This window comes from Beta vulgaris, chromosome 8 (assembly GCF_026745355.1).
Source record: "Beta vulgaris subsp. vulgaris cultivar EL10 chromosome 8, EL10.2, whole genome shotgun sequence".
In the NCBI taxonomy this organism is placed as follows: domain Eukaryota; kingdom Viridiplantae; phylum Streptophyta; class Magnoliopsida; order Caryophyllales; family Amaranthaceae; genus Beta; species Beta vulgaris.
Window position 1 is genome coordinate 13,518,797 of NC_079209.1, and position 17,010 is coordinate 13,535,806.

At 38.5% G+C, this 17,010-nt stretch overlaps 1 protein-coding gene and 1 pseudogene across 1 annotated transcript; one reads left to right on the forward strand and one right to left on the reverse strand.

Annotated features, from left to right (window-relative positions):
* Nucleotides 1–3,845: 3,845 nt before the first annotated feature.
* LOC125493001 (small nucleolar RNA R71) lies at nt 3,846–3,945 on the reverse strand (annotated as a pseudogene).
* Nucleotides 3,946–11,569: 7,624 nt separating this feature from the next.
* On the forward strand, nt 11,570–15,760 carry LOC104883023 (probable NAD(P)H dehydrogenase (quinone) FQR1-like 1). Its single transcript, XM_010667463.4, has 4 exons — nt 11,570–11,871; nt 14,040–14,133; nt 14,268–14,530; nt 15,314–15,760. Exons 1-4 carry the CDS (start codon nt 11,849–11,851, stop codon nt 15,543–15,545), a joined length of 612 nt encoding a protein of 203 aa, XP_010665765.1. The 5' UTR covers nt 11,570–11,848; the 3' UTR covers nt 15,546–15,760.
* Nucleotides 15,761–17,010: the final 1,250 nt, after the last annotated feature.

A 17,010-nucleotide genomic window follows, 5' to 3' on the forward strand; every position in this document is an offset into this window, starting at 1 on the left:
GGAATCGACTAACCGATCTATTTTTGGTAGAGAAAAGTTGTCCTTTGGACAAGCCTTATTTAGATCAGTGTAGTCCACACACATCCTTCGGGTTCCATTCGGCTTAGGAACCATGATTACATTAGCTATCCAATCCGGATAATAAGTATCCCAGATAAATTTTGATTTTAACAGCTTCTGCACTTCTTGATCGACAACTTGATTTCTGGTCGGACCTAGGTGCCTCTTCTTCTGCCGGATTGGCTTTTGATTAGGATCTATGTTTAGCTTATGAAGAACAAGTTCGGGATCAATTCTTGACATTTCTTCTACAGCATATGCAAAAACATCTTCAAATTCTTTTAACAGCTTGATCAATTCGTCTTTGATCTTAGGATTTAGAACAGGCCCAACTTTCAGCGTCCTCTTCGAACGTCTTTCATCCAATCAGATCTCTGCTGGTACTTCTACTGGCTCCGGCTGCTCCTTCTAACGAAGCCTTTTCTTCTTTGATGGCCATGCACTTCCTCTTTTGCTCGGCAAGAGTGGACAGTTTACTCATTTGGGGGGCCTTCGCCTGATTCTATTTACTTCATTCTTCAACTCGCTTATCTGGCCCTTCACAATCTCGACCGCCTCAATATCTATTGCCTTTGGTTGTTCTAATTTTTCTCCCTTCCATGATGAAGGTTTTAGTGTGGTGAGGTATCATTCTCTTGCTGCTTGCTGATCTCCATATAGAGATCCAATCTTCCCTCCATCACACTCAAACTTCATTAACATTAAGTGAGTAACAATAACAACTTTGATGTGGTTCAAGGTGGGTCGCCCGAGAATGACGTTGTAAGCCATCAAATCTCATACTACTAAGAACTTAGCAAACAATGTCCTGGAGGCCTCCTTGTCTACTACCCCTGACGGGCAAGGTGACAGTTCCCATAGGGTGGATTATTCCTCCTCCGAACCCAATGATGGGATGGCGGTCTGGGACCAAGTCATTCTCATTGAATTTTAGTCTTGACAAATAGTATGCACTGATGATATCGATTGAACTCCCCGTATCAATCAAAATCCTTCTCACTCTGAGATTTGCAATTTTCACTTCAACAACCAACGGCTCGTCATGGGGGGTTCTTATCTTCCCGCGATCCAACTCACTAACGACTACCTTAGGGAAAGGGTCAAACTCTGCCTGATTGGCAAGCATGATCTGGCCGATTTCCCTTAGGTAATTCTTATGTCCCTGATTGGTTGGACCTCCTGATGCAAAACCTCAAGATATAACAAGCACTACATCTTCGTTAGTGCTTTCATCTTCTTTTCTTCGGTTCTGACGATTATCTCGCTTTTGAAATTTTCTTTCTGCTTGAGGTAGATATGAGGTGATCTTCCCCTTATTAGCTAATTCTTCCAAAGCCCTCTTCAGGTGCTTGCATTCATTTGTTTCATGACCACAATCTTTATGAAAGTGGCAATATTTGCTTTTATCCCTATTTATGTAGGGAGTCTTCATTTCAGCCGGCGCCTTTAATTCATGCTGATCTTTTATCTCCATAAAAATGGAATATTGATCTTTGCTGAATTCTATAGGTTCCACCGATCCTGCTGGTTCACCTCTTTTGCTTCTCTTGGATGAGGTTGTCATTAAAGTCAACGCCCAAGTTTCAGCTTTCTTGGGGATGCTCTTCTTTGGCTGCACTGTCTCTGTAATTTTTTTTGTTTTCGGATGTTTTGCTTCTGCGCATACTTTTGTAGCATGGATAAATGCCTCCGCCTCCTCCCGAAGGGCTTCGGTCAGAGTGGTGATCTTCTTTTTTACCAGATGAAATTTGAAACTTCATGGCCTTAGACCCCTGATGAAGGCGTCAAAAACCACTCCTGCATTCAGATCCTAAATTTGCAATGCTTCTACGTTAAATCTCTTCACAAAACATCTTAAAGCTTCCTTTGGTTCTAGGATGATCTTCCCCAAATGCATGCTAGTCTTTTGTTCCTGTCGATTTGCCACAGAATAAATAGTGAACAAAATACTAAGCTCTTTTAAATTATTCACTGAATTAGGAGGAAGGTTATTGAACCACTTTGGTGCTACTCCTTTCAAAGTAGCTGGAAAATTCTTGCACCAGGTAGCATCATCAACCGCCTGAACATACATCTGATGCTTGTATGCCGATAGATGATCGTACGGATCAGTAGTTCCGTCAAAAGGTTCTATCGTCGGTAGCTTAAACTTTGGGAACGGGGGAGATTCCATGATTTTGGCCGAAAATGGGGTCAACCAGTTAATCTTGAGTGTCGCGGAAGGTCCCTCGATGTGTATGTGCTCTCGACGATATACCCTTAACACGGGATTAGATGAGGTGTTAGCTAGGCCTGGACGCCTATAAACCATAGATTGTAACACAGTTTTCTCTTGCCTTGGCTGGACAGCCAAAGGTCTTTGACTTCTTCTTTCAAATCTAAATGGTAATCTTAATGGAGGATCTCTCATATTTGGTGTGGAACCTGGCGCTGAGCACTGAAGAGCGGCTGCCTTCTTGGCCTCCGATACTCCCTAGCATCCGTCTCCATTTTATGACCACTGGGAGGTATATTATCTCCTGGACGGACCACCGACTTCTAATCCATTTTTCTCGGTGGCTCACTGACCGATGGCTGCTTTCCTTTCGACACCCGCCTGGACACTTCCTGCTGAGGAGGCCTGCTTGTCCCTGGACGACCCTCTTGAGACTGTCCCCTAGGTGGAGCTATAGCAGTCGGGTCTGGATTGACTGGGAAAAACAACATGTTGTTCTTGATTTGCTCTTGCATGATAGCTGCCATCCTGGTCTGGAAGTCATTCAAGACAGTTTCTAGATGGGCATCTGTCACTGGACGACGCTCAGGATTTTCTTGAATGACAGGCTTCCTGCTCCGTCCAGAGAGACGAACAACAACATGGGGCCTATCTCTCCCTCTTGGTGGCTTTTCATCATCCACCGTATCCTCCATTCGTATCTCAAAACTTCAATTCCTAGCAACATTGGATGAATAACAATCAGTCATTGTTGCGTCTCCCCACAGACGGCGCTAAATGTTACGCAGTGCTAAACTCGTAAATCAATTCTACTATCCCTAACAGTAGGATAATAAGATACTTATGCAACAAAACCTGGACTCAAAATCCGAACCCGAGCTCCGCTTTGGGACCTGCAAAAAGCGACCCACCCTGGAGGTTTGAGTGGTATTTCCCCCTTCGAAACTTAAGTCAGGTATCAGGAATAGAAAAGGAAACTCTTAGAGAGAGAAAGTATAGAGAGAGAGAATTTATGGCTGAATAACAGTACACTGCTCTGAAAAACGTACCTTTCTCCTGATTTCGAGGATTATTTATAGTGTTTGGAGTAATTGTTGTACCCTAAGGTTACCCTAATTTGGGAGGATGATTAATAGTTATATGACACGTGGCGATCATTGATTGGACAATACACATCATTTATTCTATAAAGATCCCCGTGGTAAATGCTGGGCCTACGTACAGATTGGGCCAGAAGGAGGGCTAGTACACCTCTCTTTATTCAGAAAGGTGTACTTTAGACCATGCACTTTTATGGACCATTTACTTTACCACAGCAATAAAGTGCCACGTGTAGGGCCATGATAAAGCCACGTGTCCTACTTATAGCCGTTGATTTTTAGGCTACAACAGCTGTAGCAAATTTTGAAACCAAATCTCATGTGATGAACATGGTTCAAAATAATCAATTTATTTGGTTACCTTCTGAAGACCCAAACTAGCATCCGCAACGATTTTCACAATGTGGTGCTACTCAGAAACAAGATGGTGTTTCTGCTGCGGAGATGAAAATAATTCTATTTGGCTATGTATTATGAGATAGTGACTTTCACCCAAGATCCTGGAGAGTCATTATATGAAGCTTGGGAAAGATTCAAGGATCTGCAGCGCCTTTGTCCTCATCATGGTTTTGACAAGTGGCATTTGTGTCAGATTTTCTACACTAGAGTTGTTGTAGATATGAGACGCGTAATCAATGGAGCTTCCGGTGGGTTCTTCATGGATAAGGTCATAGATGAAGGGTATGAACTTATAGATAAACTTGCTTCTAATCAGGCGTCAATTATTTGTTCTTCTATGAAAAAGAGAGGCAAACATGATATTGAGGCCATTTCTTTATTGTCCGGACAACTATCTGCTCTAAACCTGAAGATCGATTCTTTGAAGCTAGGTAACTATTCCTCACCTCACACGAGTGTTAACGCAATGGCTAGTGTTTCTAGTTATAATGCTTTCATATGTGACGCTGGTGGGATAGCTGGGCACAACTCTCAAGAATATCCCGCTCTCTCACCTTCTAGTGAGACAGTGCATGCATTAGATTCACAAGACAAGCCCTAGTTCGATTCCTACTCCAATACATACAATCCTGGGATGCGAGATCATCCAAATCTCTCATATAGGATCAATAATGTGTTAAATCCGCACAACAACAATATCCACACCCTCAGCAACAAAAACATTCCATAATAAAACCCTAGTTTCAGCAGTATCACTCACAACCATAAGCTCCTCCAGGATTTCAGAGAAATCGGTATCGATAGCATCATAGGACATCTCCTTTAGAGCCAGCTATTGTTGGACTCAAAAATCTCATGTTACAGATGCAAAAAGGTATCATTTCCTTTCAAGCAGATACTAGGTCTCAATTTGAGAACCCGCATGCTCAGAACAAGCTACAAGGGACACATAATAAGATATTGGAGTCAGAAATAGCTCAACTGGTAGTTCTTCTGCTAGTTATCCATTTGGGTCATTGCCTTTGAGACCAATGTAACCAAGGGACATTGCCAATGCTATTACCCTTCGAAGTGGAGTGCAGTAATAAGTGCTTGAGGATGATTAACCTCAAGAAAAGCAAGAAGCTGTAGACAAGACTACGAAGGTGACTGAGAAGAAAACTGCGACTCTAGTGATCAAACTACCATTCCCAAATCGATGCTCAAGAAGAAGCTTGACCACTAGTATAGTAAGATTTTGGAGGTGGTACAGAATCTGCAGGTATTACTCTGGAAATTAAATATTGACATGAACCGTCCCAACTATGGACGTTCCGGCATTTTTAGTCCTAACTAATGATTATTTCTCAGCAGTCCCAACTATGCATTTTTTTTTACTAAATTTGTTCCCAATAGGTTAATGACCTGGTACAACACGTAAAAATGAATTTTCAATTTTTTTCCTCAACTTCCATTTTCTCTCTCCTCTGGTGGGCATCCATCCCTACCATCCACCACCCTTAAAACTCCTACCCCAACTGCCACGCCCACCCAAACCTTCCACCCCTTCAACAACCCCTCCCCAACCCCAAACCTGCCATTCCTCCCCCAGACCCACCACCACTAAGCAACAACATAAACCCCCAACCCTTCGGCCTACCCTCAACCGACTCTCTTTTCTCCTGTAAAAAAAGACTTTGAACAACCTGGCTGAGCTACAAATAACTTTTTGTGGTTTGATAGTCCATCCCCACATTGAGATGTGAAAAACATAAATTGTTAGTAAAATTTTCTTCTTCATTTTCTTTTCACGCTCCTGAAATTGAAGTAGAGTATCACTTAAGGACATGGGGATGGACTACCAACCAACTGCCACCAATGCCAGCTCACTAACACTTACACTACCGACAAGCGCCACCACACATACCCACACGACACCTCTCCTACATACCCATCCCCGAAACTATTGTACCTAACCCCCATAACCACCCCCAAAAACCTTAAACCACCCGAACTACGATCCTAAAAACACAGGAATCACCTGAAGTACCACCCTGGAAACCCAAAAACCACCTTAGCCCACTCGAAACTAATCCAAACATCATTCACGAAACAACCACCTAACCTGAAAGTCTACCCTCCCACCACCCAAACGGCAGCCATATATCAATGAGATTCACCTGATGAAGAATCTGAGATAGAGAGAAAATAAGGTTTTTCACATGGTGGATTGAACTTTCTGGGTGTTTGAGAGAATTTCGTGGGTGTTTGGGTTGGTGCTTTGACGAATTTCACGGGTGGTGGTGGTTATGGTGGTGGTTTAGGTAAAACGATGATGCATGAGGGGGATGGAGAAGGGGAGGTAGAGGGGCGGTACGAGAGGGAGGAGGGAGGAGAGAGAAAAAAAGAAGAAGAAAAATCATTTTAAAGAAAATTAATACGTTGTATAGGTAACCAGCCAACTAGGATCGTTTTCATAAAACATACCTCAAAGATGGGACTACTCATAAATAATCTTTAGTTAGGATTGAAAATGGCGAAACGTACATAGTTAGCCCTGTTACTATAAATTTTTCCCTCTGCAAATGGCCTGGCTGACCGTTCTGTGAATTATCCCCTAGGTATATTAGAGCATGTTCCTGTTAGTGTAGGTAAATTCTTTATCCTTGTGGACTTTGTTGTATTAGATTTGGCAGAAGATACCCAAACACCCATTATCCTCGGGTGAACCTTCCCTCCACACTGCTAGAGCAATAATAGATGTTAAAAGTGGGAAACTGACACTAACTGTTCGGGATGATAAGGTTATTTTTAGCCTAATCAATGCCCCTAAGAGCCCAATGTTAGAGGAATCATGCTATAGTGTTGATGTTATAGATGAATTGATCCATGGCTGCATGCCTCATTCCCCCTCCCGTGATACTTTAAATGATGTGCTTGTCTTAGAGTCTATTGTAGGTGAAGAACATGTTCTAACAGCCTTCAAGACTCACAAAAAGAAAATTGGATATAGCACTGATGACCTGATAGGATTAAGCCCTGACTTTAATGAGCACCGAATTCATCTAGATGAGGGCCACCACCCTAGCATTTCTGTCCAATGCAGGTTGCAAGGGTTGGTACAACCAGAAGTGACGAAACTGCTAGATGCAGGTTGATGGACAACTGATGCCCATGTACCTTTCCTTCCCCTTGTTGCAATGAGGCCATTGCCAAGTTCAGCTTGGGGGAGGATTTATGTAATTATTGCTTTTCTTTTACATTTCACTGCTTTCTATATTACTCTAGTTAACTTAATTGCTTTCAAAAAAAGTGAAAAATCACAAAAAAAAAGAAAAAAATGCTAAAAATATACCAAAAATACGAGTTGAATATGGATTGAATTGATTGCTAATTGCTTCCCTGTGCCTTATATTGTGCTCTAAAAAAATGATTTAACTCACTATGCTCAATAGTTGAGCATTTGTGATTGTGATGTTGTGATGTGATCTCTGACTGCCTTAATCTTGAGTAAATTTTGAAGATAACGCCTATACTTTGACTGCATACTTGAACTGGTTATACTGTGAGGATTCATTGTTGCATATGGGTTTACATCCATATCTAATCTATTCTTGTGTTTTAGTTTCTCATATCATTCTAATCTTGTTTTTGGCAATGTACTCGTTGATTTTTGGTGACTTTATACATTTGTTGTGATAGAGGCGTTCTTTTGTTCAATTTTAAGCCTCAGAGTTGATAAATAAAATAAATTTCCCTTCTAGCTCTGCTGAGCCTAATGACTTTTTATTTTTATATTAAGCCACATTACACACCTTGAGCCTTTATACAATGATTATTGTCCCGAGCATAGCTTGGGGGAGCAATTCGTTAGGTTGATACTATGATGTGTGGGTGATTTGTGGGTTGCTTGGAAATAATGTCTATGTTGATGCAAAGAAAAGAAAGAAAAAGAAAAAAGAAAAAGAAAAATGATAGTGAAAAATCTGAAAAATTTCTATGATTTTCACTCATTAAATTTCAAAAGTGTTGGAAATTATGATGAAAGAGACAAGTATTGGTTGGTTCGGGAGATTTCAAAGTTGGTTATTATCTTAGTCATGTTGTTGAGGTCATGGGAGTTGGTTTGGCCACATCTAGTCTTGTTACTACTGTTTTATGCTTCCCTTTCTTGGCTTTTCCACCACATTCCCTAAATAATTTCCTTACCTTTACCCGAGCCTAATTACAACCGTGAGAAAGACCTCTTGAGCACGTATTTGATTGTTTTCTGGATTAATATGGAGTCAATTTGCCAAAGTTAAAGAGTAAGTTTGTTATTTGAGTCGACTTGACTAGGATGAGCAATATTATACCTTGCTAAGACACCTGAGAGTGTGAGTGGGAGGGGCTATTATGGTTGGGTTGGTAAGTACTCGGGCACATATTATTACTGCCACAAAATTAAAAGGAGTGACACCTCAGTGAGCACTTTTTCAAGATTTGTATGTTATGTAGGACAACTATATTTGATGGTTTCTTTAGGTGATTGGTGGTCAGGGTGATCTCAGTAACTGAACTTGAATTTTGCTTGATTGAAGGATTTTGAGTTTGAAAATGTTGGAACCTGAACTTCTTATCTGAGGGGTTAAGCAATTTTATTCATATTTATTTTGTGCTTTGCTTGAGAACAAGCAAAGGTATATCTTGGAGAGTTTGATGTTATTGTTTTATATAGAGTTTAGGTGCATGTAGGTTGCATTTCTAGTTCATATTAGAGCATTTAGGTGCATATTTGCATGATTTGCTCAAGTTTTGCTTTACTACTTCCCATGTACGTGTTTCGATGATTTTCAAGTTATTTTGAGGACGAATGTTTTGGACCGCATCAGAAAAAATTAGTTAGCTGCTGCGAGCCTATCCAATGCGGACCAAAACCACATCAGAAAGCCCGATTTTGACCGCATCGGATAGGCTTTTTTCCCCTAGTGGAACAAGCGGATTTGGGTCGGATGCTGTATTACGTGAGACAAAAAGTCTTATATTAGGGGATCTGCGTTGGACCATACGGGCCCATCCGACGTAGATTGACCCACTAATCTTTTTAACTTCTGGCTTTTTCTAACCTAAGACTCCCAATACCCTCTCTCACGCCGCTCACTTCCTCCCTTTCTTCGCTCTCCCTCCCCTTCTTCTCCTTTCCCCAAAAAATTTCACTCACAACCTCACATACGCCCACACTCCAGACTCGCTGTTTTGTATTTTATCATAATTTTCACCAAAGAACCATTCATTTTCCAGTAGTTACGACAGAGAGATTTTCCATCGAAGACGAACCCTTCTTCAACCTCTTGTTCGTTCGCTCGTTTTTGAAGCACCAATAAGAAGCCATCGCCGTTTGTTTGTTCCAATTTCATTCTCCACCGAAGACTTGCGACAAAGATTTTTTTTTCCAGATTTAAATTTGCTAGAATTGGTGTTTTTATTCTTTGTTCATGTAAGTGTTGAAATTTGAATAATTATATCTAAGTTTTTGAATTTTTCAATTTTTCAACTTATAACTTGTAAGATGTGAAAATTCAATATAAAAATTTTGTAATTTTTTCTGTTTTATTTTCTATAATTTTCTCTGTTTTATTTTCTGTAATTTTCTCTTTTGTATTTTTTTGTAATTAGTGTTGTAAAAACACCACTTCTTATTTTTTTTCCCATTGTAAATTTATGATACTGGTTTGGATCTATTATCAATATATATTTGTATAATTTCCATAGTTTGTAATACAATTTTGACTTAAATAGCACAAAATGCATGTTGTTTATGTTGCCTCTGTTTTTTGAATTTCTAGATCTATTTTGTTAGGCTATTAGCAGTATCAGGTTGTTGATAAAACTTCTAATGACGAAGCTGAGTGCGTCATTTGCGTCGTACTCTGAGCTATGTTCGACTAGAGGTGATCATTTGGGCCCGACCCGTTTTTGGGCCTGATTCTGGGCAGAATTTTTTGGCCCGCGAGCCAGGCCTGGGCCGACCCGCCCGTATTTTTTTTGGCTTTGGGCAAACCAAAATTCGACTTTTTAGTCTATTTTTTGGCCCGCCCGTTTTAGCCCGCAAAAGCCCGCTAATTTAGGCCCGAAATAGTAGGCTTTAGACACAAAAATTCGGCCCGAAATAGCAGGCTTTGGACACAAAAATTCGGTCCGACCAATGGGAAATTTGTTTTGGCTGCGGCCCTGCCCGAACCTGGCCCGACCCGGCCCATGATCACCTCTATGTTCGACGCAAATGGCAAATCATATGCGTCGCACATAGCTTAGAGTACGACGCAAATGGCAACGCACAACATGCCTGTTGTATGGTGCTGGCAAAACAACATGTGCGTCAGACGTAGAGTAATATCCGATGCAAATAGCACAAAATCTGCATTATGTCCTTAACCGACGAAGATCATGTCTCCCATATTTGTGTCAAGATCTGTGGCGTCGGACCAAGTGTGATATATGCTAGATTCATGGGAAGTATTATATGCGCTGCACTATTTTTTTCTTTTGATGAGGTTTTTATCCCACTTGGTTTTTTCCTTACAACGTTTTTAATGAGATAATTAACTTTAATCATATAAGGATACATAGTAGTTGTACTCTTTATAGTTATAAAATTTTTCCACTGGGTTTTTCCTAACGAGGTTCTTAATAAGACAACGTCTATTATAAGTTATTGGTGCACATTAAAGGGAAAGTGTTGAGATAACACTGAAAATGTGAAATTCAATGTTGAGATAACATTGAAGTCCACCGAAATAGCCTTTCACCAACATGCATTAATGCATGTTGGGAAAGTATTCTCCCATTCGCTGCAACTGTTGAACTTGTGCAGATGTACACAGTGAAATTTTTGCCTATAAATGTCGTCATTGCAAGAAGTGAATTTGCTCATTTGTATATAATACACTCTACTGATATATCTCTATTATATAAGCCAAAGGGAAGCAATGGTGTCTCTCTGTGAATTTACATTTTCACCCCTCCACAATATAAAACCATTATACGCATAAACTTACCGGAAAAAATTCAACCAAATCTCTATTAAATCCAACCAACTCATATAATTGTCAATCACATAAACTTGCCAATAAAAAAGATTCAATCAAATAAAAAAATTAGTAATCAAGAATTTACCAAAAATTAATGCTACAGACAATAAAAAAATATGTCATTCTCATTACAAAGACAACTCATATACAAAATTAATCATAAATACAAACTCCAAAAAAAATTCAGTTTTTTGGACATGAATAATCCCAACATTCACTAGTCTTTTAAAAACATTCACAACTTTGGATTATTTTAGAATAATCCTAACTTCAGAGAGTAGCTTCTCAAAAAAATCTGAACTATTAATTTTCTATATATTATAGACCTAAAACGGATTAGTGTAGGATAGAAAAGTGATACTTTGGTTTATTTTGAGAAGATTCTCTCGAAGTTAGGATTATTGTGGAATAATCCAAAGTTGGGATTATCTTGAGAAGACAGCTGAAAGTTGGGATTATTTATGTCAAATTTTCCCTAAAAATATTTTTAGATAATATTTGTAAGTATTTAAACACTCCTTACTCACCAACTGAAGGTGAACGTCGATACGTACTTTCATACTTTTATTTTTCATTTATTTTAATATCGAGTAAAAATAATTATGACTAAAATGTCACTGCACCCGTAGCGTGCAGAAAAGACTAATTTTTACTAGTACATCCTCTCTATTATATATTTTTCACAACATTAATAATTTTTTTAATTTTTCTATATCTATTAAATAGCATATCAGTTAGATAGATGCATCATTCCTCACCCTTTGTTCCCCTGGTATTGAATGGCAATATGCCATAATAAGTAGGACGCGTAAGTAGATACGTCTGAAAAGGCTGCTAAAGAAGTAGGTAATCTTCCTAAATTGGAGCCCTTCTGAAGAGCGACAAATCGGTATTAATCAGTACTACTGTACTTAAAACACTATATAAACATAGCTTCTACCCCCAACATTTTAATCATTCGCCTCAACAATTACAACTACACACAGTAATAGCAGAAGCAACCAAGAGTGTTCACTCTTCTGAAAATGTCCACCAAAATTTACATCGTGTAAGTTCCCCTCTTTTTGTCTCTCTCTCTATTAATTAATCCCTTAAAAAGAATCAAATTGACAATTATATAAATATTGCTCATATGGGTTTTGTGATTGGGTTATGAATTAGTATGATCATAATTGGAACTGTTTTCTAGAAATTACCCGTTTGAATTTCTGGGATAGCCTCTTATGGGTAGTTCACTATTGATTAATTGTTAGTTTCTTGGTTAATTTTATGTTCTTTTATTGTGAAGTATCATAAATGAAATTTAGTTTATGGGTTTTGTTTTTTCTTTTGTTGCCAAGTATTGTTTATATTGGAAATGATCAATTTGATACGGGGTTATTGAAAATATCCGTGATTGAGCTTATTTGCTGTACGTATTATGTATTTATGTTGTTCCAATTCGCTTCTATTACGGCAACTATGCTTAAGAAATGCATGATTTTGTTGAATGATCTTAATATCAACTTCCAAGTGTAAGAGTATCCTCTTTATAGTCTACATTTTGTCACTCAAACTGGAGGATAAGTATGGAATAACTCTATTATTATTACTCAACGTACTAACTTAATTGGAGCAATAGAAATATCTGTGTTAGTATGTTACTCAAACTCTGTGGAAAAGGATATAGCATATTTCTATTGTTTTTATTTGTGTCTGTTCATATTGTTAATTGGAAGATTATGAGAACTTATCTACCTTAACCTGACTCTGTGTTGAACTTGGGGTCCTGGATTATCCGCTGATGTAGATCTTCAGGGTTAGATATGGTCTTATGTGACGCGTTTTATTGTTGCGTTATGGCTGCATCTTTAACTTCTTTGGCTTACCCAAAATTACAAGTTCATGTCTATTACAAGTTTCGTCCATTTTTGGCACTTAGGTGTTTATTTTACGTTTCCCTTGATTGAAAGCAATTGATAAGTTGCATAAATAATGTGAATTGGTTAGAGAAAGTAGCTTTTGGAGGCATGGTGATGAAGATGCATTGTCTGTTACAAAGGTGGCTGTTGTTATCTTCCTTTTGGTACCTTTTGACTTTACCCCTTTGTGGACCAGTGTCTCTAGAATTTGTTATACGTTTATCCTCCTTTAATTACATGCACTTATCTTAGGAATCTAGTTTTATATTCTTCATCTGAATGATTATATAACTAAAGCTTAGGAAGACCGGATTACTTTCTCATAATGTAGATAGGAGTTAGTGCTGTGTCATGATGATGTTAGACTGGAAAATGAACTTCTTTTAGTTTCTACATCATGTGTAAACATCTGATTTAGTATGAATTTGCCAAGAGAAGTGAAAATCATTTGTCAAATATTTTGACTTTCTGTCGAATATTGTGAAATCTAGCTGGGTGAAAGCTGCTTGTATGGTTGCAGCAATTGTGTGTCAAACAGCCAAATATGATTTCTACCTTGCACACTTGCACCTTTAAATTCAATGCCATCTTCAGCTGGACGTGACATAATTTCCTTTTACTAGTATTGGGGGTGAATGATTATGCCTGTGCACTCATCCCTTACTTTTCCCAGTTTTTAGGGCTTGTACATCACTTCCTGGTGTTATGGGCTTCTCCTCCAATGGCTGCATGTGCCTAACATTACACTGTTGGTGTGATCCCTATGTCGTAATCCATCAATTTCCTTCTACTCCCTTTATCGCCATATTGAAGTATACATTGGAAAATGGCTTGGAGTTTAAAGGCAGTTAAAAAGAAGAGAGAAATAAGTGGTCGGGTGGGTGTAGGGCCCAACTTTAGATAAAAAGTAGAGACCGAAAACTTATTAGAGCCGGATATAATAAGCATACTTTGAAAGGGGACATCCTCTTGGTAGTGTATATGTTGTTTTGGGATAGAGGGAGTAATATAATTGAATTATCTATAATTTGTTTTATAGGCGTTAGGGTGCTTATCGATTTTTTCTTTTATGAAGGGCTTTGATTCCTTCTAAGCAATATCCTCCCACCCCATCAAACTTCCTGGCGTTTATACAATTGTGAATTGTCTTTCATATAAACTTATCAGGGACTGATAAGTTTGTAGATTTGCAAGATTTTCTTGAAAATGTTTTTGTTTCTTGTGACTTTATTGACTGAGAAGTTACACATGTTACAATCAACTCTGTTTTTTTTTTTTTTTTTTGTGAAAATTGATGCAATTAAGTACTGCACAGTTACTATTCAATGTACGGACATGTTGAAAAGCTAGCAGAGGAGATACTAAAAGGAGCTGCATCTGTTGAAGGAGTTGAAGCAAAACTCTGGCAGGTGTTGTTTAAAAATAGCTTCTTATGAAATAAACTACTTGGAGTTTATATCCTCAATTACTTCATTACATTGTATATAAATGATAGAGAATAACGAGGCTTAATGTGATTATAACCTCTTAATTATCTATGAAGGTTCCCGAAACATTGCATGATGATGTGCTTGCAAAGATGAGTGCACCCCCGAAGACTGATGTCCCAATCATCACACCTAATGAGCTTGCTGAGGCAGATGGGTTTCTTTTTGGCTTCCCCACTAGATTTGGCATGATGGCTGCTCAATTTAAAGCATTTATGGATGCTACTGGGGGACTCTGGAGAACACAACAACTTGCAGGCAAACCTGCAGGCATCTTTTACAGTACAGGATCGCAAGGTGGTGGGCAAGAGACTACCCCGTGAGTTCATATTTTCTTGAAGTTTTCTGCTTTCTTGTGTCCCAAATTTATACATAATTATAACTCTCTTGGCAAGATTTAGGACTTTGATGCAGCTATGCGTACATTGGAGAACTTGAGTAAAAAAAAAGGAGAGAAATTTGCATTTTGCAAGTAGATGCAATTGCTTAAGTATATTATAAACAATAAGGCTCCGTTTGGTAGGGCGTAAAACGTTTTCCTGGAAAATTGTTTTACTCTATTTTCAGTTTTACATTGTTTGGTTGGCAAAGGAGTGTAAAACCATTTTCCCTTGGAGTAAAATTATACTCCTAATGATGGAAAACTATTTTCCCTTCAAAATGAGGGAAAACTGTTTTCATTATCTCTCTTACACACTCCTTTCCCACCTCCTAACTTTCCTTTTCATATTTCTTTCATTTTCATTATTTTTCTTACATGGAACCAAACAACGGAAAACTAATTTTGAAATTGTGTTTTCCATTGTAAATTATTTTCCATGAAAATTATTTTACATTGAAAATGTTTTATGCCCTACCAAACGGAGTCTAAAAGAGAGTGAATTTTTGGAAGGTCAGAAAATGATCTTAAATCATATGAAGTAAATAAATTATAACCTTATTTTTTCTTTGGAAGAACCCCTAAAAGACATCGCATAGATGATAGATTCCACAAGAGACGGGAGTGAAAAAGTTTCTGGATCTGCCTTTGTGATTGGTATATTTTCCATGCTTGAATGATTCATTTTATACTGAGCTTGCTCTAATGTATGGATGCATGCAGCTTGACAGCCATCACCCAACTCACCCACCATGGAATGATCTTTGTGCCCATCGGCTACACCTTTGGAGCTGGCATGTTTGAGATGGAGAAAATCAAAGGAGGATCGCCTTATGGAGCAGGGACTTTTGCTGGTGACGGTTCAAGACAACCTTCTGAGCTTGAACTAGAGCAAGCTTTCCACCAGGGAAAATACTTTGCCACCATTGCAAAGAAGCTTAAAGCTGCTGCTTGAAAGATTCATTTCGTCTATAAAGGATCTTATTAATACTCGATTACTCTCATATTGTTTTGTGACATGTATGTTCTCTGTTAAATCCCCTTGGTGCTTGCATTATCAAATACGTTTGCTTCTGGAGTGTTGATTTGTTTCATTGTGTTCTTATATATATACATATATAGTGAAATCTGAATTCAGTAAGCTATATACTAAGAAGGGTTTCCTTATAATTTCTTCTTATTTAGTATTCTTTTTTTGTGAAATATTGCCATTGTTTCTGTAAATTCTTATCAAAGAATACTGAATACGGAATGGCACACGAAGCACGTGAAGACAACGAGCGAGATCATGCTCGAGCTGATACCTGATCTGGAATGGCACCGTAAAAAACTAATGGGTCATGCATGGCTAAGACTCGATACGAAAGCATGGAAAATTATCCAAGTGGGCACGGCCAACTACCATCTCTAGTGGATTATTTGCTAAATCCAGATCCAGTCAGTTTTTTTGGACTTGAATAATTAAGTCTAAACCGATCCAAACCTTTTTTAAAGTCCAATCCGATCTAGTCCAAAATATTTTTATTGAGTCTAAATTCAATCTAGTTCACTCCAAATTATATATAATTTTTTTCCCAAATTAGATCCAAACTGTTTTCTCGTGATTGAAATTTGAAAAACTAAACTCATTATGTAAAATTTTGAAGGCAAAATAGAGTATAGATATTGGAAAACTAAGAACTCCATTCCATACAAGTAGCTACATCTATTTCTAAAGAGTTCTCAAGTCTACAATAACATGCTAATTACAAAATAGAAACTCAAGTCCCAAAATAATGATAAAAAAGGATTATTAACAGTCTACACTATTTAAACACTTATTTGCGATAGTCCATATACACGCACACATGACAAAACAACCCATCTCGGATAACTTTACTCTATTTGAGGGTTGAGCATTTATGTAACACTAGGATAAGTACAATTGCAAGATAAGATTCTCAACTATTCAAGGTTGAAGATAATAATAATCCCACTTCATTAACTTAATTTCAGAATAATCCTACCTTTATACCATATTTTCTTAAAATGGGCCATTTTATCTACAACCTGTTACACAGGTTACTATTCTCACCTCTTTTTCCTCTCCTCTTTCACCCTTTTCTCTCTCCTCTTCTATCCTTTTTTGATTTCAGCAACCACCTAACAAACTACCAGCACCTACTCACAAATTACCCACCACCAAACTAGCCCCACCGAGCCCAAAAAATGCACCACCGTCACCCACTTTCTTGAACTGGGCTGCGGGGGTGGAGGGAATTGCGCCGGGGGGGGGGTTGCGTCAAGGAAACGGGCACGGTGGGGGTTGCCGGGGAGGGGGGGTGTAAGATGGAACATACATCCAGGAGATTGCGAGGACGAAGGGGGTAAAGGCGAGTAGAGGCTGCTGCGACGACGGCTAAAGAGGGGAAGTAGGAGGC

Excerpts from the sequence above, each read along its gene's own strand:
- LOC104883023 (XM_010667463.4), top strand. The coding sequence starts at position 11,849 with ATGTCCACCAAAATTTACATCGT. Across the intron at positions 14,134-14,267 it reads TTGAAGCAAAACTCTGGCAG|GTTCCCGAAACATTGCATGA; the intron begins GTGTTGTTTAAA and ends TTATCTATGAAG. Across the intron at positions 14,531-15,313 it reads GGTGGGCAAGAGACTACCCC|CTTGACAGCCATCACCCAAC; the intron begins GTGAGTTCATAT and ends GGATGCATGCAG.